The sequence below is a fragment of the Phocoena phocoena genome, chromosome 8 (assembly GCF_963924675.1).
Source record: "Phocoena phocoena chromosome 8, mPhoPho1.1, whole genome shotgun sequence".
Lineage (NCBI taxonomy): Eukaryota > Metazoa > Chordata > Mammalia > Artiodactyla > Phocoenidae > Phocoena > Phocoena phocoena.
This window is the reverse complement of record NC_089226.1, coordinates 5,589,369-5,615,466: the sequence shown is the minus strand read 5'-3', so window position 1 is coordinate 5,615,466 and position 26,098 is coordinate 5,589,369. Positions and strand designations below refer to the sequence as shown.

The following is a 26,098-nucleotide window of genomic DNA, read 5'->3' as shown; positions in this document are numbered from 1 at the left end:
TAACCTACAGAAAGGAAAAAGATCACAGCTGTTTAACTAGACACTTTCGAAGATAAAAGATAAAGCAAAGAAAGTGGGTTCAGATGAAGGACCAAGAATTTTGGTTAAATAAACAAAATTTCAAGTGCACATTATTAGAAATTAGCAAAGATATGAAATATGAAATTAGCTTCTATAACGAATAGATTACAGGGCGTAAGGGTGATCGTATCTCATCTGAAGATTAAGCAATCTCTAAAATCTGTTGTAGATTGCAAATTCCAAGGTGATGCAAGAAAAGCTGGCAATCAGGAAACTGAAGTCCTCAGTAGCTCCTGCTAAGATTTCACATAGCTTAGGAAAGCAACTTCCATAATTTGGGCCTCAACTTTCTCATTTGCAAAATTAGAAGGTTTGATTGTGAGTCTCTCTTGGTTATATAAAAAAAATGATTCTAGTTTAATGTGGTTTGTGGTTGACATATACGGCAAGAATACAGAAGGTAAGCCATGAGAACATATCAACGATTACTTACGGTATGAGGCAGAGGAGAAACGTGACAGCATTATGGCAATGCAGTAAATTACTACTTTCGTGTGGTAAATAGTATAACAAGTCTGAAATTTTTTAAGCAGCTTGACAAGATATTTACAACCAGGAAATAGCCTTAATTATCTAGGTCACTAATTCATGGAGGCATAATCAAGTAACGATTATACATTTTAATGTATGGTACCAAAATACCATGCTGACCTTCTGAAGGTCATTTTTTAAGAACAGCATAGGTATTTTTGACATTATGTTTTGCTTATGAGAATAAAAATATTTGCATTGTCAGAACAAATGGAAATCACTGCTAAGAAGAGAAGATGCTAAAAGGTGTAGGTTTTATTTGGAATAATAAGTTCATGACTCACATGCCAATCAGGTACTCTAGATAAAGAAAAAATGTCTTATATTCCTGTATTAGCAATGGGTCATCATGAAAGCATTTGATATTTTCACTTAAAAATTAACTCACCAAATAGAAGCATTTTTATGAAATATGACATGAAACAGTGATTCAGAGCTGCCCACTTCCTCAAAGGAACCAAGATGACATACAGTAAAACATGTATAAATGATATGTAACTTTGAACATATATATACAAACTAAGTTCAAATTCCAATCTCATATTCTCTCACCTACAAATAAAAGCACTTAATTATAAAAGGTTTGCCCTTAAAGTCACACCAAGACTAAGAATTTAAGTATTTCCCATACGAAACAGCCATTAGACTTTTCCAGACTATTTAATTTTTAATTTCAGGTACATGAATAGTACTTTTTAGAAAAAAAAAAAACCATAAACTCCCCTATCTTACTCTCTCAAAGAAAACTAAAAACTTTGTACATAAGAAAGCTTTCCTCGAAAACACTTGCTTTACAATGACTAGTTCAAAGATAGGCAAGAAGGCTCAATGAACAAAGAATAAATAAAGGAACTAACTGCTTACTTGATGGAGGAAATAACGCTACAAATGACATATTTTAAATCTCATTAAGAGCAAGTCATGGTAATTACCCTCAAAAAAGTTCTAATACTAAGAGCTAAGAAACAGCACACTTCTGAAACATACACACATTGTTACACCACAGTGGAACTTACCATCTTGGTTAGAAAAGTGTGCATCTGATGCAGACACTACTTAGTCTGTTCTTTTATTGTAATATGTGACCAGTAGCTGACTCATTTAACCTCATCATCAATAAACAATATATTTCCTTTACTCTTTTTTTTTTTAAAGGATTTTATTTATTTGGCCGCGTTGGGTCTTCGTTGCTGCACGCAGGCTTTCCCTAGTTGCGGCGAGCGGGGGCTACTCTTTCATTGAGGTGTGTGTGCTTCTCATTGCAGAGCACAGGTTTTAGGTGCGTGGGCTTCAGTAGCTGTGGCTCACGGGCTCTAGAGCACAGGCTCAGTAGTTGTGGTGCATGGACTTAGTTGCTGCACGGCATGTGGGATCTTCCTGGACCGGGGCTCAAACCTGTGTCCCCTGAATTGGCAGGTGGATTCTTAACCACTGCGCCACCAGGGAAGTCCTATTTCCTTTACTCTTACAGGAAGAATTTTTACTTACGTTTGTAAATTAAATATCTATAAATTGATTGTTTCAACTCTGAGTATATGCAGAAATGCCAATATGAATGGGAGAAAGAATAAAATAAAACATTTGTGTTACCACAGTCAGTGTTATTTGTTCATATTTATTCATTCATTTATTCAATGTTATTCACTCATATTTAATTCTCATTAAATTTTATGTGAAATGGAGAACACATCCACAAAATTACCTGACAAGCAATGTGCACGAGGTAGACCAGCTCTTTAGATTCACAGCCATTTTTTGTCACTTCATTCTGTTCTTCTGAAAGTGAGAGCTATGTCAAAGAAGAAAGGGCAAAAGAGAGGAAGAGAAAGTCACGATTAATGAACAAAATAAAATAAGCATTCAATAATACCTGTCCTTCCCCATCAACTTAATGTAAGATATGCCTTATAACAGAACTCTATTGCTTAAAGCAGATAAAATGAAGAATTCAGGATTTTAAAAAAATATGTTTCTATTTGAAAAAGAATAGGTACATGTATATGCATAACTGACTCACTTTGCTGTACACCTGAAGCTAACACAACATTGTGAATCAACTACGCTCCAATATAAAATAAAAAGTTAAAAAATAAATAAGAAATTAAAAATACGTTTCTAAAATTTTTCTTTGTAGCTTATATCTAAACTAGCACAACGGTATAACAGCAGTAAATAAAATAGTACATTCATTCCAAAGCAGGCCTTCACATCCCTGAGGTACAGCACAAATGTGAAAGGAAGGCATTCAGGCGGGCCCTGAGAGACAGCGTGACCAGTGGTCTAAAAGAGCTCAGGCTCTATTACGGAGACTGCACACTGGCTGCCCATAGAACAGGTTGGGCCGGTAGAAACACTTTATTTCAGACTCACCATGCAGGTCTGAACACTGGATTTTATTTTATTTTTATTTGAACCAGCAGCTAACATTTAGAAACTAAGCGGTTTCATATGAAAAATACAGATTTCTGACTTCTATCGAAAAATCTGAAAATCTGAACTACTAGACCCATATTCTCACATGGTCAACAAGTGGCTGGAGCTAAGTGACCACCTGCCTCTGAATGAGGCAAGTATTCTCCCAGAGACTTTGTCACAGAAGTGATTACTCTTTATGTTTTAGTCAATATCTAGGTTGAATGTTAACTGTCATTCATCATGCTACTTGCTTTGTTATTTTTTTACACCCTACTCACTTCACTCATTTATTTACATATCCTTCCCCCCTAGGGATGTGAATCTGCAAACTCAGCTCCAGATACAGACAACCCTGAGTTCAAAAGTGCCACTAACTGGTTATATAATGTTGACCTACCTACTTAATCTCTCATCTGGAAAATGGGAATGATATAATAACACCTATTCCCAAGTTCGTTAAATGAGATAATGCATTTAAAGTGTTTACCAAGGTGCCTGGCACTCAGTAAGTACTTAATAAACATTATCTATCATTATAGTTAATGTTATAAGAAATATAAAGTTGATGAGAATATAGTCTCTATTTTTTGAAAGCAGTATCACTGGAAGTATTAAAAAAGAAAAGAAAAAAAAAACAAACCTCCTGGTATTAAGTAGAAGTTCAGAGGATAATGATCATTCTCACACTAGCCAAAAATAAGCCAGATTAACTACAAAATGAGTTTTTTAAAAAGTGAAGAGAAACCTACACGAACTAAGTTGCAAACAGGGACAAGACTTTCCTGAGACAGAAGAGATTCGTATGGGTGTGCTCTGATACCTGGCAAAGACGCAGGAGGATAAAGAACCTGCCTTAGACACGGTAAGGAGAAACCAGCCAAACCCCAACTGACTGCATGTGGGCTGGAGTGACAAACTAAAATCCCAAGGAGCACCATCAACACCTAGCCAGCAACTGACTCCCACAGGTGTTCACCAAGTGGACACAGTCAGTACACCAACGGCGGGGCAGGGGGAGAGAGCAGGAGAACTGAGAGATATGAACCCATGAAGTGTGTGGAGTCTCCCCAAGCACAAGGCAGCGCAGCGGAGACGGGGGAGAAGGCGAGAAAGCTGAGCAAGATCCTCTGCGGCTCTCGGGGCATTTAACAACTGGTGACTGGAGGTGGCACAGAAAAGCTGAGAGACACCCCACTGAGGCATCGCGGGTGCTATAAGAGTATAAGGCAGCTACACACTAGGATCTGGGCAAGGCTAGCCGGAAGAGAGCACTTGTTGGCACAAAGAGCTGGGGAGCAAAGAGAATCAACAACCAGGTGGGCTGCTCTCCCTCAGTTCAGAAAACTAGAGGCTTAGCAGTAAAGCACTAAGAGATCTCACCAATTTTCACTTTTCCCTGCTGGAAAAAAACAAACTTCCTGAACCTACACTCAAAATATTTAAAAGTAATGATAAACTAAAGCAAAGTTGCCAAAGGCCAGGTCTATATCAGCCACAGGTCAGCGTAACTCAGGACCCCATCAAACATGACTAACAAAATCTACCACAACAATCTAACAGAATGGAAAAAGAAGGGATAAGCCCATTCCCGAAGATAAAAATTACTGACTTTAGTCTCTACTGTCTCTTATCTAACATATTCGGCATAAAAAATTACAAAACATACATGGAAGCCAGAAATTGTGATCCAAGGTCAAGAGAGGAAACAGGATAAGGGACAGACACAGAAATGGCCCAGATATTGAAATAATAAAAAGAATGTAAATTAATTATGGTAGAAATTCTAAAACTTAGTCTGAAAAGATAATATGTAAGAATATAAGAATACAGGGAATTCTAGCAGAGACTGATCTACAAATATATTCAAGAGAAACGCTAAAAATAAAACTATGCTGTCAGATATTAACAGCAAACTGAATACAGTAAATGAAAGAATCACTGAACTTAAAAACAGGTCAACAGAAAGTACCCAAGATGAAAAAAAAACAGAAAAAAAAGAATGACCAAAAAATAAATAAATAAATAACAGTACAGTTAAGATCTCTGAAAGAATACCAAACAGACAAGCAATATGTACAACTGGCGTACTAGAAGGAAATGGGATTGGAATGGGGCAGAGAAGTATTTGCTGGGACAGCAGATGAGAACTTTCTAAAACAGGTGAAAGATACCAACTAACAAATTCAAGAAACAGTGAACCCCAAATAGGATAAATTTCAAAAATCACTACTAGGCGTATCATAATCACACTTTTGAACAACAAAATAAAGACAAGAATCTTTAAAGCAGGCAAAGAGAAAAACATATAACATTAAGGGGAAAATAGATAAGTGACAGCTAAATTCTCACCAGAAATAAGAGAGGCCAGAAGACAAAGAGAAACAGAGTTAAAGTGCTGGAAGAAAAATACTGTCAATTCTGTATCCCACTAAAATAAACTTCAGAAAATTAAGAACTATAAACACATTTACAAGTGACAAAAGCTGAGAGAATATGTTTCTAACAGACCACTGCAACATAAAAGCTAATACAACTTTCTAAGATTGAAGGGAAGTAGTACTAGACAAAAACACAGAACTTCAGGAAGGAATAAACAACATCAGAAACGGTAAATATTAAGTAAACATAAAACACCTAAATTCTCAACAGTAACAGACAGTAGAAGTTTGAGACTATCTTAATAGTTTTGAGAAAAGAAAAATTAACCAAGGTTTTATTCATACCTAAACCTACAAGAAAAGAGCAAAAAAAAAAAAAAAGAATTTTCTGATGAATGAAAACTTAATGAATTTGGACTTCCCTGGTGGTGCAGTGGTTAAGAATCGACCTGCCACAATGCAGGGGATACGGGTTCGAGCCCTGGTCCGGGAAGATCCCACATGCCATGGAGCAACTAAGCCTGTGCTCCACAACAAAAGAAGCCACCACAATGAGAAGCCCGCACATCACAATGAAGAGTAGCCCTCACTCACTGCAACTAGAGAAAGCCAGCACGCAGCAACGAAGACCCAACGCAGCCAAAAATAAATAAATAAGTAAGCAAATAAATAAATAACATTTTTAAAAAAACAAAACAAAACTCATTAGTTCCCATCAACAAATCCTCACTAAAAAGACTTCCAAAATATGTACTTAAAGATGAAAAAGGGGGCTTCCCTGGTGGCGCAGTAGTTGAGAGTCCGCCTGCCGATGCAGGGGACACGGGTTCGTGCCCCGGTCCAGGAAGATCCCACATGCCGCGGAGCGGCTGGGCCCGTGAGCCATGGCCGCTGAACCTGCGCGTCTGGAGCCTGTGCTCCGCAACGGGAGAAGCCACAACAGTGAAAGGCCCACGTACCGCAAAAAAAAAAAAAAAAAAAAAAAGATGAAAAAGGATTCCAGGATAAAGAACTAAGGTATAAAGCAGAAATATTGAGCAAAGAATTCAGCAAATAAGTATTACATCTAAACAAATCTTAACGTATAACGAAAATAATGATTAATTATAAGAAATAAAGAGATGAAACTATAAATCCTGAACAACACTACCATGGAAGACAAGAAAGAGTAATCCCACTTAAAACATTCTAAGTGCTGGTATTGCTTGAGAGAAAAAGTAAAGACACTGATAAACTTCAGACTAAAAATTAGGTGTTCAAGTTAAATTTTTAATGGTAGCCACTAAAAGAACAGAAAAACCCGCTGTAACTTCCAAACAATAAAGAGGGAGGTAAAATTTTTAAATGTCAATACCTGTAACAGAATTAAGAATAGAAGAAAATCAATCTTCCTAAGTAGAACAGAAGGGGGGGGAAGGAGAGAGCAAATTTCCAAATTAAAGCAAGGAGATGGGGTGGAGGGAATTAAAAGCAAAACAGTATAGTCAAATGGTTATCAACAAAATGGTGGAGTAGGCAGCTCCAAACTCCAGTCCGTTCACAGAAACATGAGAAAACAAGCAAAAACTCTCAGAACGAACTTTCTCACTACTCTAGAAAACAGCAGAAACCCATGAACATGTTCAGGGTGAGACACATACACGCAAAGGACATAATAAGACCCTAAGCTTTAACCTCTAATTAAACTTTAGCTAAGACAGAGCTGTAAACAGCTTGGTTAAGTGCTGAATGAACACCTCATAAAAATGAGCTTTTTGTTTGTTTTATTTTTAGCTCCCGGCATTCAAGGAATTCCCTGACAAAACCCTTCTGGAACACAAGCTAAAAGAAGGGAGCGTTCAGTGAGCACCTATGACAAGAAGTACAGTCTTTGCAAAAACAGTCTGGAAAAGTCACAAACAGACAACTGCAGCCTTCACAAAAAAAGACAGCAAACCTGTATAAAGGGGTGGAATCTGATTCCCAGGGTTACACATTATAACAGTCAAATGTCCAGTATGCAACAACAACAAAAAAAATCACAAGATATGCACAAAAAAATTCACAAGAAAAAATAAATAAAAGAAAATATCCCTGAGAAGTCCGGATACAAAATCTAGTAGTTTTTTTTTTTTTTTTGGCTGTGCAGTGCAGCTTGCAGGATCTTAGTTCCCTGACCAGGGATGGAACCCATGCCCCCTACAGTGGAAGCAAGGAGTCCTAACCACTGGACCACCAGGGAAGTTCCAGTTTAGTAGATTTTAAACAAACTACATAAAATACACTCAGAGAGCTCAAAGAAACTACACAGAACTAAAGGAAAGCAGGAAAACAATGTATGAATAAGTGAGCATATCAATAAAAAGAAAGAAAAAAAAGGAACCAAACACAGATTTGGGGGATGACAAATCACTATCTAAAATGAAATTTTCACTAGAAGAGATCAACAGCAGATTTAGGCAGGAAGAAGAATCAGTTTACTTAAAGAAAGGACAAATAAAAGTATATAGTCCAGGGCCCTGGTGGTCCAGTGGTTAGGACTCCACGCTCTCACTGCTGAGGGCCCGGGTTCAATCACTGGTCAGGGAACTAAGATCCTGCAAGCCACCCAGCACAACCAAAAAGAAAAAAAAAAAGCGAAAGAAAGTATACACTCCAAAGAACAGAAAGAAGAAAGAATTAAGGAAAATGAAAAGTACCTAAGAGACTGTAGGACACCATAAAGAGGACCAAAACAATACATTATGGGAATCCCAGAGGAAAAAGAAAAAGTCAGACATAAAGAGATTATTTGAGGAGGGATATGAGGAAGATGCAGGAATAGGAGAGCCCCAACTCTAGACCCCTTCACAAAAACAGGTAATAGCAACTGTCCATCAAAGTTTCTAAAGTTATCACAAAGGGCCACAATAAACCAGGTGAAAAGATGAGTCACAAATGGGGATAAAAATCTTTGTAATACACATTGACAGATTCCTTGAACATGATATAGTGAAAAAAATGAGATAGGTGTATACCTACCCCAACATCTTAAAAAGTATCTGGAATTTAAGTGGGGATCACTAATTATTTGATGAATGACTGAAGAAGTAAACATTGTCTCACTGGAATACAGCACTCATTTTCAAAACTGAATTCATTCTCTTTCCCTGCATATTCTCTTCTACCTCTTGAATTCCCAAAGTAAATAAATATAACTATGCACCCAATTGACCAACCTAATCACCCTTGATTCCTCTACCACCCCCTCCTCTCCACACATCCTTTCTTTTCATATTCCCAGGGTTAAGATCTAACCTAGACCTTTGATTCCTTAATCTCTCCTGTCTTCCCAAAACTTGTCTCTCACACGCGTTCCTTTCTTCCTGCTCTCCACTGCTACTTCCCTAGTTCTGGGCCTTGCTGCATCTGGTCTACACCAGGGGTCCCCAAGCCCCGGGCCACGGACTGGTACCAGTCTGTGGCCTATTGGGAACTGGGCCGCACAGCAGGAAGTGAGCGGCAGGTGAGCGAGTGAAGCTTCATCTCTATTTACAGCCGCTCCCCATTGCTTGCGTTACTGCCTGAGCTCCACCTCCTGTCAGATCAGCGGCGGCATTAGATTCTCTTAGTTACTGCCTGAGCTCCACCTCCTGTCAGATCAGCGGCGGCATTAGATTCTCTTAGGAGCACGAACTGCACACGCGAGGGATCTAGGCTACACGCTCCTTTTGAGAATCTAATGCCTGATGATCTGAGGTGGAGCTGAAGTGGTAATGCCAGCACTGGGGAGTGGCTGCAGATACAGATTATCGTTAACAGAGAGGTGTGACTGCACAGAGACCATAATAAATCAATTGCTTGCAGACTCATATCAGAACCCTATCAGTGGGCTTCCCTTGTGGCTCATTAGTTAAGAATCTGCCTGCCAATGCAGGGGACATGGGTTCAAGCCCTGGTCTGGGAAGATCCCACATGCCTCGGAGCAACTAAGCCTGTGCACTATAACTACTGAGCCTGTGCTCTAGAGCAAGCCACAGCTACTGAAGCCCGTGGGCCTAGAGCCTGTGCTCCACAACAAGAGAAGCCACTGCAATGAGAAGCCCGCGCACCGCAACCAAGAGTAGCCCCCGCTCACCACAACTAGAGAAAGCCCACGTGCAGCAACGAAGACCCAATGCAGCCAAAAATAAATAAATATATGTATATGTATATATTAAAAAAAAAACCCTATCAGTGAGTGGCAAGTGACAATTAAGCTGCATCTGGTGGCAGGCTTTACAGTGGCAAGTGAGCTGCTGTACTTCAATCGTACAGCTGCATCTGGTGGCAGGCTTTAAGTCAGAACCCGACACTTGTTTTAGTCCACCCATGGCCCGCCCATTAATTTATTCATCACTTCCGTCTGCGCCTCTTTCCCATACTGCGCAGTTTTCTCAGTCATAGTTTTGGTAAGCCCACGAGCTAACCCTAGCCAAAACTGAGTAAAAAATAAACATCACTGGAGAGCTTCTTTGAAAAGGGGGGAAGACCCAATGATGAGACAGCAGAAGACTCTAAGACTGCCAACAAAAAGAAAGCTGCTTTTAAAGGAAAATACAAAGAGTCCTACTTAAATTACGGGTTCATCACAACAGGTAATTCACATTCTCCAAGCCCAATTTGTATAACATGTGGCAACTGGCTATCCAACCAAGCCATGAAACCTTCAAAACTGCTTCACCACGTGGAGACCAAGAACCCTGCATTAAAAGACAAGCCTTTGGAGTTTTTCAAAAGAAAAACACATGAACACGAAGAACAGAAGAAATTATTGAAGGCCACCACTTCATCAAACGTGTCTGCCCTGAGAACATCGTTCTTAGTGGCTAACCACATTGCTAAAGCTCAGAGAAGCCCTTTACTATTGGTGAAGAGTTGATCCTGCCTGCTGCTAAGGACATGTGTTGTGAACTTTTAGGAGACACTGCGGTTCAAAAGGTAGCACATGTTCCTCTTTCGGCTAGCACCATAACTAGACAAATTAATGCAATAGCAGAGGATACTGAGGCACAACTGTTAGAGAGGATCAATGAGTCACCGTGGTACACAATCCAGGTTAACTCTATCGATGTCGACAACAGGACAACAATGCTTGTTTTTGCACGATATATTTTTCAGGAGCATGTGCCTGAGGACACGTTATGTGCACTTTTGTTGCCAACCAACACCACAGCTGCAGAACTATTCAAGTCTTTGAATGATTACATATCAGGAAAACTGAATTGGTTGTTTTGTGTCAGTATATGCATGGACAGAATGGCTGCCATGACTGGACGGCTTTCTGGTTTCACTACTCGGGTCAAAGAGGTCGCTTCTGAATGTGAGTCTACGCACTGTGTCATCCGTAGAGAAATGCTGGCTAGCCGAAAAATGTCACCTGAACTTAACAACGTTTTGCAGGATGCTATTAAAATTATCAACCACATTAAAGTACATGCCCTTAACTCACGTCTGCTCACGCAGCTCTGTGAGGAGATGGATGCAGAGCACACACGTCTTCTCTTACACACAGAGTGAGATGGCTTCTAAAGGTAGATCACCGGCCAGAGTTTCTGAGTTAGGAGAGCCGCTCCAGAGATTTCTTTTATAAAAACAGTCACCACTGGCAGCACGTTTCAGTGACAGAGAATGGGTCACAAAACTTGCTTACTTGTGTGACATATTCAACCTGCTCAGCAAACTCCATCTGTCACTTCAGGGGAGAACGACAACTGTGTTCAAGACGGCAGATAAAGTGGCTGCATTCAAAACCAAACTGGAATTATGGGGGCAATGAGTGAACAGTGGGATTTCTGACATCTTTCAAACATTAGAAGAGATTTTGAAAGAGACTGAGCCAGGGCCTTCTTTCTCCCAGCTGGTGCATGATCACCTATCTCAGCTTTCAGAAGAGTTTGAGTGTTACTTCACAACCACAAAAGACCCCGGAACTGGGAAGGAATGGATCCACAACCCATTTGTGAATAAGCCAGGTGAACTGACTTTGTCTGTGCTAGAAGATAATCAACAGCTTGAGATCACAAATGACGGTGGCCTTAAAAGTGTGTTTGAGACACCATCAAGTCTCCACACGTTCTGGATTAAAGTCACGGTGGAACGTCCTGAGATTACCACAAAAGCACTGAAAAGCCTGCTTCCATTTCCAACATCCTATCTTTGTGAAGCAGGGTTTTCTGCAGGGACGGCGACCAAAGCGAGATTACGGAGTAGACTGGGCATAAGCAACACACGTCGGGTGTCCCTGTCTCCCATCAACCACAGATGGGACCATCTAGTTTCAGGAAAACAAGCTCAGGGCTCCCACTGATTCTGCATAATGGTGAGCTGCATAATTATTTCATTATATATCACAATGTAATAATAACAGAAATAATAATAATAATTACACAATAAATGTAATGCACTTGAATCATCCCAAAATACCCCCCCCCCCGGCCCCGTCCGTGGAAACGCTGTCTTCCACGAGACCCGCCCCTGCCGCCAAAGAGGTTGGGGACCCCTGGTCTAGACAACTGCAGACTAGAGGATTACAGTGGTCTTCTAACGGGTCTCTTTCCACTTCCTACTACACACTGATCATGGTACTTTCTTCTCAAAATCCCTCAATACTTTGTCAGTTCCTACTAAGAAATTAATTCAAAGGCAAAGTCCAAATACCTTAGATGAGCCCTGAAGGATGGCACTTCTCCAAATTATCTTCTAAACCACTATGAAAGATTAGGCTACATTTGCCTATAGAAACTTATGACATGAACATAATGATTTATTTTTACTTCCTTCAACTTAATGATATCTCAATCCTTTGCCCATAAGAAATGGAAAACAGAATTTCCAAGTCCCATACTTCTGGATTCTTTACAAATCTATTTTTGGAGTTTTTTCTCCTATACTGAATTCACTTTCTATCACCATGGAAACCAATCTGAAATTAGTGTTGTTAGGATCTTTAAAAATACAACTCTATTCAGCAAGCCTTCAAATATTCAAAAAAGTCCTTTCTCTGCATGGAGAATGGAAATCAGCGTAAAGCTGGGTAAAAATACATCACCCCACCCACATGAAAAACATTCATCAAAGCTTAATCAACAGACTGCAAATGGGGCAAAGAAGGAGTTCTCTTCTTTTTATTCACCTTTTATAATGCTATTACGGTTTCAGTTATTATGGGTTCACTATGACATACCTATGGAGTTTGTAAACAGTTTTCTTCACCCATCATAGCTTGTAGAATATGTGAACATGAAAAATAATTTCTGTTGCACAATATTATGTGGTCTGCTCATCCCAACCATCAACATCCTAAGATTCAACACTGAAAATACCACTTCAAAACACCTGAGCTGAGGATGCCAACTGGAAGAACAACTCTATATTTGAGTTACATCTTAGGTGGGTAATGAGTGAAATAAGTTCTAATTTCAGAACATAGGGCAAAAATCAATGAGACAAAACTGCAATTCAAATTTCTTAGGAAAAAGCTAGAGACCTACATGCATCCTAATAAACTTAACAGTCAGTTTTTCCGTCCAGAACCGGAATAGAGCACTGTTTCCTCAGGTGAGTACCACATGAAGGAACTGGTTTGCTCATCCTTAAACACCAAAACCACCCTCAGCTCAATGAGAGGTCCACAGCATGAAGAATACATGGGAAATGAGATTAAATGACAGAACAGCAGAATCACATCTCCCATCTTACAGATGCTCACTCCAGAATATACACTTGTCAGGAAACAATACTTCAAGAATATTTTCACACTTCTATCGGTCAGAACTTTTTGAACAAACAGCTTTAGCAGCAGGGTTAAAGGAAGACTGAATGGGAACCCAAATAATAGAGCCCTCCAGAGAGACAGAAAGTCTTTTCTCTCCCCAGGGCCATCTGTTTGTGAAAAAGAACCTTTCCTTCTTTTCCCCAGAGAGGATGTGCTTACATTCCAGAGCAGTGTTCCCTCTCTCCATCTCCAGAAAGGCAAATGGACAGAAGTGCCAGCTATCCTACATAAACTCCAAGTTTCATAATTTCAGAGTTTGTCTCTCGTGGTACAAAATTCCAGCGTGCTCATAGGGTATATCTCGTTCTCACATCACCTCATGGAGAACAAGCCCCTTGCACAGCAGCTTCAGTAGAGAACACTCCGGAAACAGGTATTACATTCATACTTTTTCTGTGCTGTATTTCAGTCAAAACCTGAGCTCTTGTATTCAGGCTAATTTAACTTAATGCTTTATACGAAATTGGATAAAAAGAAACATTAACTCACAGCTTCAGATAACGGAATGATAAAAGAAAATGTAAACCCACATAGTCACTTAATGTTCTACACACTAGATGGCGGTATCACATAAAGCACAGCAGAAAGAGGCTCATGCCCCAATAGCATCAAGCTGAATAAACTGATTATATATCTTCGCGTGTGGCAAGAGATTTTTTTTCCTTCTTACTGAAAAATAGTTCGTGAATGTGAATAAATGTTTGTTTTTGGACAATGGAGATGATACAAGGAGAAGTGCAATAAAGATAATAAATATACAGAATTTAAAACTACATGTGGTTTTACTTAATAAATAATAAGAAGCCCTTTCTAGCAATTGCTTATCATTATATTTTTCTTCAGGTTTCAATTTCTGTAAATAAAATATAACACTTATACATCAAATCCTGTAGAGTCTGTTCAAAGTACTATTCAGGGAGAAAATGTCCAAACTCAAATGCACTTATTAAAAAACAATGACCAAAAACAAATAAAATATCAATAGTACCGATACAATTTTACTTATCTAAGGAAAAAAGTATGCTTAGGAATTAATAGTTAATTAATAATAGGGAGGGAGAGATGAAAGGAGGGAGGGAGAAGACAAAGAGTCTCACGTTGATGAATAAAATCCCAAGCCGGTTTCTTGATGAGACCAAGTGTTAAGAATATCTTGTACACAACAATTTATACCCACAAATTTGAAAGCCTACATTAAATGGACAATTTTCTCAGAAAAGATAAAAACTGACCTAAGGAGACATTGACTAGACCTAAAAAGAATCCGACTAGACCAATAATCAAATTATAAGTCAAAATGGTAATTAAAGATTAAGCCCTCAAATGGGAACCAAACAGGAAAACTGTACTAAACTTTCAAAGAACAGGTAATTCCCATTTCCACAAACTATTCCAAGACATTTACTTTTTAAAGGGTATGGGGCAGTGAAGTTCCCTAACTCAGGCTAGCGGACAAGTACAGTACACAGACCAACAGCACTAATGAACACAGACAAAAAAATCATAAAATCCTGATAAGAGTGAAAAAGGGAATTTATTTTTTAAATATTTAGCCCAGAAGTAGAGTGTGTCCTAGGAATACAAAGATGTTTCAACAATCTATTTCTGTGACCAGAGTAATGATCTGTACTAATTTTTAAAGACAGCTTATTCATGCTCTATATAAAAGTGGACTAAGAACATGACATGGTACAGCCTCTCCTGCTGCGTCATTACATCCTTTTACCTCTTCTTCACCTTGTCACATCCCCAGTTCATCTAAGTCAGAGCTCACAGTTCATCTTAGCTAGAAGGATCATTAGCTGTCATCTGGTTATTCTAGTGTATCCAGTATGAAGATAAGGAAAACAAGACCAAGATTAACTGACAATCTCCCTCAAGGTCAAGACTATGTGGCACAATGAGAGCATCCTGCCAGCTGGCCACACCCATTCCACCCCACACCAGTATCCTTTCTCCTCAACAGGACAATGCCATTTTATGTCACGTGTTAAAATGGAAAATAGTGAACTGATACTTGAACAGGAAAATCAGAGATAGGCTAAGGTCTGCTAGAACTGAGCTGAAGTAGGATTTGAACACAGATGTGCAATCAAAAGCATATGTGTTGCCAATTCACTGGGAAAAGTATACACAGGCTTGGTAATTATTTTATCAGGCACAAATTAAATTACAAACAGGAATGCTGGAGGATGCTCAGTGTTTACAGCAGCATCAAAAGGAATAAAATACTTAGGAATAAATTTAACCAAAAAACTGAAACACTTGTATGCAGAAAACTACAAAATAATTGTTGAAAAAAATTAAAGAATAAGGGCAGACACCCCATGTTCAAGGACTGGAAGACAATATTATTACGATGGCTATATTCTGCAAATTGAACTACAGAATCAACGTAATTCCTATAAAAATTTCAACTGCCCCTTTTTTTAAAAAAAAAAAACAAAAATGGACAAGCTGATCCTAAAATTCACATGGAAATCCAGGGGACTTCAGAATAGACAAAACAATCTTGAAAAAGAAGAACAAAGTTGGCAGACACACAATTCTCAATTTCAAAACACATTACAAAGTTACAGTGATAATAACAGTGTGGTACTGGCATAGAATATATATAGTCGAAAGGAATAGCGGTGAGAGTACAGAAATAAACTCATACATCTATCGTCAATAGATTTTCAACAGGAGTGCCAGGACCAACGGAGAAAGAACAGTCTTTCCAACAGTGGTGCTCAAAAAACTGGATATTCGCATCCAAAAGAATGAAACTGGACCCCCTACATCACACTATATACAAAAATTAACTCAAAATGGATCAAAGACATAAATATAAGTGATAAAACCATAAAACTCTTAAAAGGAACCACAGGAATAAATCTTCATATCAATCTTCATATTGGGTTAGGCAATGATTTCTCAGATATAACAACAAAAGCATACGTAACCAAAGAAAAAAGCAGATATCAGATTTTACCAAAATTACAAATTTCTATACTTCAAAGGATACTATAAAGAAAGTTAAAAGACAACCCACAGGATGTGAGAAAATATTTGCAAATTATGTATCTGATAAGGGTCTAGTATTCCAAATAATATAAAGAATTCTGACAACTCAACAACAACAAATAACCCAATTAAAATATGGACTTGATAGACATTTCTTCAAAAAAGCATGTAAATGGCCAACAGCACATCTGTCCAGTCACACCCACTAGGGTGCTATATTCAACAAGACATATAAAACCAAGAGAATCAAAAACGCATGTTCACACAAAAAATCATACATGATTGTTTACAGTGGCCAAAAAGTGGAAACAACTCAAATGACAACAAACTAAAGAATGGTTAACAATATGTGGTAGGTCCACACAACAGAATAACATTAAGCCATAAAAAGGAATGAAGCACTGATAAATGCCACAACATGGATGAACCTTGAAAATACTAGGCCAAGTAAAAGAAGCCAGCACAAAAGACAACATAGTGTAAGATTATATTTATATGAAATGTCAAGAATGGACAAATCTACAGAGACAGAAAGCAAATAAACTTAGTAAAAACTGTCAACATTTTAAATGTACATACCCTTTGACCCAGCAAATCCTCTTACAGGATTTTATTTAATGGATATATTCATATCAATAAAACCTGGAATATCCGTCGATAGGGAACTGATTAAATAAACTATGGTATAATAATAAAATGAAATATTATGTAGCTGTGAAAAAGAATGAGGTGAATCCAAATTACTGAAATTTTAAAAAATACAAAATATACTTTCAAGTAAAAAAGCAATTTTCAGGACAGTATGTATAGAATTCCATCTAGCTATATTTTTTAAAGGTTATAGATAGCTAGGTAGATAGTTATAGCTATAGCTCTATCTAGAGATACTGCTATTTATTTTATAAATATATAGAAAAATTCTAGACAGACACATAATAGTTAATAAAAGAAACAGGGCATAAAGGGAATTTTAACTTGCATTTGTAGTTTTCATCATCCATTCTATTTGATGCTTTACTGTAAATAAATAAATAAATGCACACTCATAAGGAAAATATATTCTTATCCTAGGAGAGCAAATTTAAATGGTGAAAAAACCCAAAATATTAAAAAAGCATTTTTAAAGCAGATTTTATCTCTTCTTCAAATTCATTCATGCAACAAATATTCATTGAGTGATTTTTTATGTGTCAGGCACTGTTCTAGATAGATGCTGAGGTGGAAAAAAAAGAATAAATAATAATAAAATATTTAGCATGCCAAATAGTGGTAAATGTTACGGAGAAAAATTAATTACAGAAGAGAGATGAAAACTGCTGGTGACCAGGAATTGCCGTCTTATGTACAGAAAGTACACTTGCTCTGAGAAGACAACATTTGATCAAGTATTTAAGAAAGGGAAGGTAGCAAGTTATGTGAATATCCAGGGAGAAGAACTTTCCAAGTAGAGGAAACAGAGAGCCCAGCGGTCCTGAGGAGGGAGCCTGTACACCGGAGGGAGAGCAGAGGCAACTGTGGCCAGAACTCTAAGTCTTAGGGGAGGAGAAGTAAGAGATGAGGTCAAAAAGGTTAGAGGTAGAGCTTGTAATCCACGCAGGGAATTTCAAAGAATTTGACTTTTACTCTGAAAAACAGGAGAAATAATTGGAGGGTTCCGAAAAAGTCACATGATCTGCCTTAACATTTGACAAGAATCATTCCTGCTGTTATGCCAACTATATAAGACTAATGAAATAATCCCCCTGAAAGGACAACAGCTAACTTAAGGTGACAGCTGAGACAGGCAGGGTGGCCAGATCCTGGATACATTTTAAAGACAGAGCCAAGAGTTTTGCTGATGGACTGGATGTGAGGAGTAACAAAAGGAAAGAAATCCAAGATGACTCCAAGGTTTGGCTGGTCAGGAACTGGAAAGACAGAGTTGCTATTCGTCACGCTGGGGAACACAGCAGGAGGAGCAAGTTTGAGAGGGGACTGTACTAAGTATGCTAAATTTAAAAGGCTATTAGTCATCCAAGTGAAGATGCAGAGAAGTCCGCTAGAGACACAATGCCACAATTCTAAGAAACCATTAAAATTTCCTTTGTATGTTATATGGTAATGATACTACTAACCCAAACTAACGCCTACATCTAAATTATTTTATAAACAATTGTGTCTCTCAGTCTAAATAAAATTGAGAATCAGAATTTATAACATATAGGATTAAGAATAATTACTTTCATTTTATAACTGAAAGCCTTAAAGTTAAATATAATACTGTCAGATTTTTAAAATTTAGTGGACAGTGACATTTTCTAGGATACAATGGCCTATTGAAACTATAAATTCTCCATATCTGAGGAAGAGAAAGAGATATAAATATGAGCACAAGAAATCTGCAAGTCTAAGAGAAATTCCTCAGATCAGAGTGAAAAAAAAAAAAGAAGGTATGCTACTGCAGAATGTCCCACAACTGGGACATATTAATAGGCAAAACTGAGTCAGTCAACTGACAGTATGAATACCTATGAGGATGTAACAGAGCTAGCGAGCTTAAGGTTGATGACGTCTTCCAAACACATTTTACTAAGTTTTCCTACTTATTTTCTCCACAGCACATACTGTCAATCCTATATTAAAAACAAGTAAGGGGCTTCCCTGGTGGCGCAGTGGTTGAGAGTCCGCCTGCCGATGCCGGGGACACGGGTTCGTGCCCTGGTCCGGGAGGATCCCACATGCCGCGGAGCGGCTGGGCCCGTGAGCCATGGCCGCTGGGCCTGCGCGTCCGGAGCCTGTGCTCCGCAACGGGAGAGGTCACAACAGTGAGAGGCCCACGTACCGCCAAAAAAAAGAAAAAAAAAAAAAAAAACAAGTAAGGATTCTGAGAAGGAGGATTCTGGGAAGATGGTGGAATAGGAAGCATCAGGAATCTCCCACCTAGACAGTAACTGCACTGGCAGAATCTGATGCAATTATTCTGTAACTCTGGAGTCTACTGAAGGCTTGGGACTTCCAGGTGAAGGCTTGGAGGAGACACTGCAGAGAATTTTGGTCCATCTCAGCTCTTAGCACAGTAGCAGCTCCCCATCCCCAGCACCTCGGCACATGCCGCATACACTCAAGGAGCAGCCTGCATGCAGCTTGCGACAGCCAGGGTGGGCATAAAGGAGCCTGCCCCATAAATAAGAAGGACCTGGGCTCTGACGGCTGCTCCTGATAGCAGAGGTGCACACAGGCAGACAGTCATGTTGTTACACCCCCCATATTGTTGCAAGCCCCTCCCCCACTAGCTGAAGCAACTTCCAAAGAATTTAAAGGCCCAGTGCCCTTTCCCCTCCTTAATTTTTCTTCTTCCCCTTTGGGGAGCCAGACATTATAGACTAGGACATTCCAAACCAACTGCATACATGGGGAAGATGTCCAGGGACACGTGCAGGCTCAGGAAATACCTGAGGAGACCTTAAGTTTATACCTCAGGCTAGTCCTTGGCACAGACTGAGGCTACAACAATTAAAAATAAAATAAAATAAACAAAAACAAAAAACAGCAAATGTCAGGGAAGGGGCAAAAATCAGATTTCCGAAGTTAGTTACTACTACCACATTCAAATGTCTGAATCAACAAAAAGCCATAAGGTACACAAAGAAATAGAAAACTATAGCCCATCCAAAGGAAAGAAATAAATCAACAGAAACAACCATAAAAAAAAAGTGATAGTAGATCTACTAGGAAAAGACTTTAAGGTAACTTTTTTAAGATGCCCTCCAAAACTAAAGAACAATGTAGAAAAAGTAAAGGAAATGACATATGAACAAAATGGAAATATCAACAAAAAGACAAGTTTCTAAAAAGAAATTCTGCACCTGAAAGTACAATAACAACAATGACTATTTCACAAGAGGGACTTAAGGGCAAATCTGAGTAATCAGAAGAAACAATCAGTGAACGTGAAAATATGACAATGGAAATTACTGAGTCTGAGGAACAGGAAAAAAAAAAAAGAATGAAGAAAAGTGAACAGAGCCTACAGGACGTCTGGGGCACCACCCCATACACACTGTAGGAATCTCAGAACGAAACAGAGAGACAAAGGACAGAGAGAATATTTGAAGAAATACTTCCTGAAAACTTCCAAAATTTGATTGAAGATATGAATATAAATAGCCAAGAAGCTCAACAAACTCCAAGTAAGATGAACTTCAAGAAAGCCACACAAGACACATTATAATCAAACTTTCAAAATCCAAATACAATGAAAGAATCTTAAAAGTATCAAGGGAGAAGCAACTAGTCACATACAAGGGATCTTCAATGAGATTATCAGATTTCTTATCAGAAACTTTGGAGGCCAGAAGGCAGTGGGGCAACAAATTCAAACTGCTAAAAGAATAAAACTGTCCACCAAGAATACATATCCAGCAAACCACCCTTCAAAAGTGAGAGATAAAATAGGACATTCCCAAATAAAAGCTGAGGAAGTTCATTAACATTAGGCTTATTTTGCAAGAGAGGCTCAAGGGAGTCCTCCAAGTTGAAATAAAATGATGCTTGATAATAACTAGAAAACATACAAACAAATAAAGACCTCAGTAAAGGTAAATACATGGGCAACCATAAAAGCTGGGATTGTGTAACAACGCTTCGTAACCAGTTTTTGTTTTCTACGTGACTTAAGAAACTAATACGTTTTTAAAATTGTAAGTCTAAAAGCGAGGATTGGAAATTTAGTTTGTAACCCCACGTTTTGTTTTCGACATAATTTAAGAGACTACTGTATTCAAAAGAATTACTAGTTTATGTTTTAGGGACACACAATGTAAAAAGATGTAATTATATGACATCAACAACTGAAAGGTGTGGGGACCAAGCTGTAAAGGAGCAGAGCTTTGGTATGTCATTGAAGCTAAGCTGGTATAATTAGAGTGTTATAACTTAGTATGTTAAATGTAATCCCCATGGTAACCACAAAGGAAATACCTATAGATAGACACAAAAGGAAATGAGAAAGGAATTGAAACATTTCACTACCAAATAAAATAACTAAAAGCAAAAGAGGACTAATGCGAAAAATGAGGGACAAGAAATCTATAATACATAGATAAAACAAATAGCAAAATGACAGAAGTAACTCTTCCTAATCAGCAATTACCCTAGATGAAATGGATTAAACTCTCCTATCAAAAGACAAAGATGGACCCAATGGATTAAAACAAAAAGTGATCCAACTATATGCTGTCTAAAAGAAGACTCACTTTAGATTAAAAGACACAAACAGGTTATATAAAAAGAATTCCTAAAACTCAACAACAACAAAAACTAAACAACCCAATTCAAAAATGGGGGAAGGACTTTCAATAGACATTTCTCCAAAGAAGATATACAAATGGACAATAAGTACAAGAAAAGATGCTGAACACCACTAATCATTAGGGAAATGAAAGCCTTGTTATACTCATTAGTTTTACAAAAATGTTCAAATGTTATATCATATATATGTTCATCCAGAACCTTGTCTCCTATAAGTGTTTGATTCCAAGCATCCAATGGCACATTACGCATATCTCTACTGCCTCATCATGCCATGGACTATCCATGCTCTCTTTACTATTGTACATAGAGTCATTAGTGTCTTTAATCAGACTGGAGAACCAGGAATCAAGGGGGTGGAAATGGGAGTGGTACCACTCAGTGTTACTCATAGTGACTCACTAGCAAAATCAGTGTTTCCTGTCTCCATGACTATATGCTCTACTGGCCTAGTAGTCTTAGTTCCAAGGGGAGGAATGTTTCCACCAGAAAACACAACAATGATTCCAATGAACTGGAAGTTAAGAATGCTGTTCAGCCACTTTGGGCTCCTTATGCCTCTAGATCAACAGGCAAAGAAGGGCATTATGGTATTGGCTGGTATGACGGATCCTGATCCTGACTACCAGGGGGAAACTGGACAGCTCCTTCACAATGGAGGTAATACAGAATATGTCTGGAATAGATGGGATCCCTTAGGGTGTCCTTAGTATCACCATGACCCATCATTAAACTCAATGGAAAATAACAAGAACCCAGTTCAGGCAGGACTATTAATGGCCAGACCCAGAATGAAGGTTTGGGTTGCCTCACCAGGTAAAGAACCACAACCGGCCGAGGTTCTTGCTGAGGGCAGAGGGAAATACAGAATGAGTAGTGGATGAAGGCAACTGTAACACCACCTACAACTATATGACTGTTTACGGAATCAAGAACTACACTTGCCATGAGCATTTCCTCCTTACTTTGTTATGAACACGTTCCTGTGTGTGTGCGCATGCATGCACGTGTAACAAATATCTTTGTTTTCTTCCCTCTCTTATCACCTTATATAATGTAAGATTTATATCATGGTATTTAAGTATTTTTAACATTACATCACAGTATATTAGTTATGGGTTATCAAGAAGAGTAAACACTACCCAAGGACTTTACATCCTCCTCTAGGAAAAGGGTTAATGTTTTTGGTTGTATGAAAAATAGTTGATGGTGCTAGGCAGAAGTATGACTTTGTTATTGTCTTTATTTGGCAATAAGTATGGTTTAAGGGGTGCCAAGTTGAGAAGGGGAAGACTGTGATGGTTAATCTTATGTGTCAGCTTTTGGGCAAACATTATTCCAAATGGCACTCTTATTTTTTAGATGAGATTAACAATTAATTCAGTAGACCCTGAGTAAAGCAGATGACCCTCCATAATGGAGATGGAGATGGAGAGGGAGAAAAGAAGATTACCCTCCAATCACATGCAGGTCTTAATAGAAAAAAAGACTGACCTCCCCGGTAGAAGAGGGAACTCTACCAGCAGAGTGCCCTTGGACTCAAACTGCAACAGCAACCCTTCCCTTGGTCTTCAGCCTACTCTGGAGATTTAGGACTTACTAAAGCTCCACAACCACATGAGCCAATTCCTTAAAATCTAAATATCTATCTATCTCTCCCTCTCTCTCTCTCTACACACACACACACACACGCACACAAATTCATTCCGTTTCACTACAGAACTCTGACTAACATAGCTAATCACACTTTAAAATAATAATAAAATTGGGCTCCTTTAAAAAAGGACTGGTGGGTATCACAGTGTTAAAATACTGAGATATTGTACCACCAATGATCCATGCAACTACAGGGGCAAATGCTTTGCACAGGAGAAGGCCATCAGGACTCACCTCCAGTGCTATGGTTTATATCCACTCTGACTGGTTGTCACACTAGGGGGTCAAAATTTTTAACATCACTCCTTTTCACACTATACATAAATATCAATTACAAGTAACCTGAATGTTAAAGTCAAAACTGTGAAACTTCTAGAAAAAAATAGGACAATATCTTTGTAACTTCAGAGCAGGGAAGGGCATCTTAAATATGACAGAAAAACTACAAGTCAGAAGATTTGTACAAACATACAACTACATAAAATAAAGAATAAAACAGTCAATGCCTGAACACTAAAAGCAGAATAAAGAGAGTGAAAGAAACATACTACAGGGTGAGAGAAAGTGTTTTTAGTTCACATACAAAAACAATAAAGGACTAGATGCAACATGAAAGGACTAAGATCCAAAATATGTAAAGCATTCCCATGAATGAATAAGAAAAATACAAGCAAATCTATAAAACAAAATGAGCAAAAGGCTTCATCTAGAGTTTAAAAAAATAGGAATCTCAAATGCCCAATAAACATTTGAAGAGCTGAGCAACCATATCAGAAATGAGGAGACTGCAAATCAAAATGCAGTGAGAGGGCTTCCCTGGCGGCGCAGTGGTTGAGAGTCCGCCTGCCGATGCAGGGGACACGGGTTCATGCCCTGGTCCAGGAGGATCCCACATGCCGCGGAGCGGCTGGGCCCGTAAGCCATGGCCGCTGAGCCTGCGTGTCCGGAGCCTGTGCTCCGCAACGGGAGAGGCCATAACAGTGAAAGGCCCGCGAACCGCAAAAAAAAAAAAAGAAAAATGCAGTGAGAAGTAGTTGGCATTTGTACATCAGAATTCACGTAGAACAATGTTCACTGAGATGTTGTTTAAAACAGCCAATAACTGACAATAACCCAAATTTCAAAAAAATAAAAGAATCAATAAATTACTTGTGACATACGCACACTATGGATTAATACACAGCTGTGAACAAACTGAACAAACTATGAGTACATACATCTGCAAGGATAAATTTCACAATGTTAAATGAAAGAAGCAAGAAGGAATACATTCAATAATGAAGCCCAAACTGGTTTGATATTTCAACTTACCCCCAAGAACCCCTGATCCTTTTAACCCTGCTCTACTTTTTTACCATAACTCTTATCTTCTTGGCCGTCTTCTATGCTCTTTAAGAATGGGTCTTTGATTTTGGTGGTTGTTGTTCACTAATATAGCCAAGGCACCTGAAACAGTGCCTCGTATATAGTACTTGCTCAGTAAGTATTTGCTGAACAAATTAGAATAATTCCAATTATGTTAAGTTCAAAAAGGTAAACCTAAATGCCATATTGATTAGGAATGCATGTAGAGAGTAAAACTGTTTTAAAAATGTAAGGTAATGAATATTACAAAAGTCATGGTATAAGTGACCTCTTGGGTAGGGAAGGCAAATGAAACACAAGAGGGACACAGGAAAATTTCTATCTCTTAACCTAGGCTTTAAAATGTACACAAATATGTATATAAAATATATTACAAATGTGTTTTATATACATGTATATACATAATATACTTTACAATAAGAAAAATATTGAAAAAAAACTCCATTAGCACTTCTCTCCCTAACCCCTACTCCACCTTCACCCCAACTCTGATTTATCCATCACCACTATGACCCAACACAACAGTGAGGTAACGACTAAAATAGTTCATGCTATCAAACAGTGGCAAACTCTGTCTAGGAATCTGATAGAAATTCTGAAATTTATACAGATTCTTTTATACTGTTTCCACTTGAAACAGGAGTCATCAGGTGTCAAATATTAGTCGACAGAAGAGAAAAAAGTCTTCACATCAACCAATAAGACATCAATAGAAAAAACTACTTCTAAGTGTCACCTATCAGATACACAGATAAAGATACAAATATGTCTTGATTCCGTATGCAGGAAGTATCGCGAATGTACCTGTATGCTGCCAAACTCAACGTTCTCATAATGGAAATGTGCACATTCAGCCATCTTCGGAAAGTGACCTTTAGTGAAGGGTAACCTGAAGTACATGAAATAAATGAGATACAAGATACTGGAACAGTCAAAATTACTAAACTTAAGGAGGAAATAAACAGGTTGAAGAGCTCATGCAACAAGCAGAACTACTGCATAAGCACATGCACACAAGCACATACATCCACACATACCTTTTCAGAGACACACAGAATCAAATGGAAACGACATTCAGTGCGCAAGTCAAAACCAAAAGAACAAAATAAAGTCAAATAAAAAGCATCACTATAGTACTCTTCTAATCCTGACCCACGTCAATGGCCCTAGAAAAACGAGGCTTTCAGTGAATGTTATAGAAACTGTCAACAGCCTGCTCTAAGCAGAAGCAGCATTCCCACCACAACATACAAAACCAGATTTTACCTGTGAATGTTGTCACAGCCCATCAGTCCTGGATTGGTGGGTCTGGATGCAGAATGAACATTTTTATCCTTGTCTTTCCTCTACTTAGAATAAAAACATAGCTATCTAACCCTTCACCAGGTGAAAAGACGGTTTTTCTGCCTAAAACTGAAACGGATACCTTCAGATATTTCACTTAATAGTCAAATACTGGCATCCATCTCAGGCTTTCTCAAAAGCATAGCTGAGAAACAGCAATTTCATAACTCAAATACCAAAAGTGATTTTTCCAAATGACTGAGAGCATGTATTAAAGCTACCAAAGAGGACATACTTGGATTGTTCCCATTGAACAAAT

At 38.4% G+C, this 26,098-nt stretch overlaps 1 protein-coding gene across 2 annotated transcripts in view; it reads right to left on the bottom strand.

Moving 5' to 3' along the window:
- The window catches only part of ARHGAP32 (Rho GTPase activating protein 32), a 168,781-nt gene that overhangs the window by 97,781 nt on the left and 44,902 nt on the right, over positions 1-26,098 (bottom strand). Inside the window, exons 4-6 of one of the 2 annotated variants that reach the window (XM_065881481.1) lie at positions 25,762-25,803; positions 25,300-25,384; positions 2,315-2,401 (exon numbers count right to left, since the gene is read on the bottom strand). In XM_065881481.1, the coding sequence (XP_065737553.1) occupies positions 2,315-2,401; positions 25,300-25,384; positions 25,762-25,803 (214 nt within the window). The remainder of the gene's footprint in view (positions 1-2,314; positions 2,402-25,299; positions 25,385-25,761; positions 25,804-26,098) is intronic. The other variant, XM_065881482.1, reaches the window with a different exon arrangement.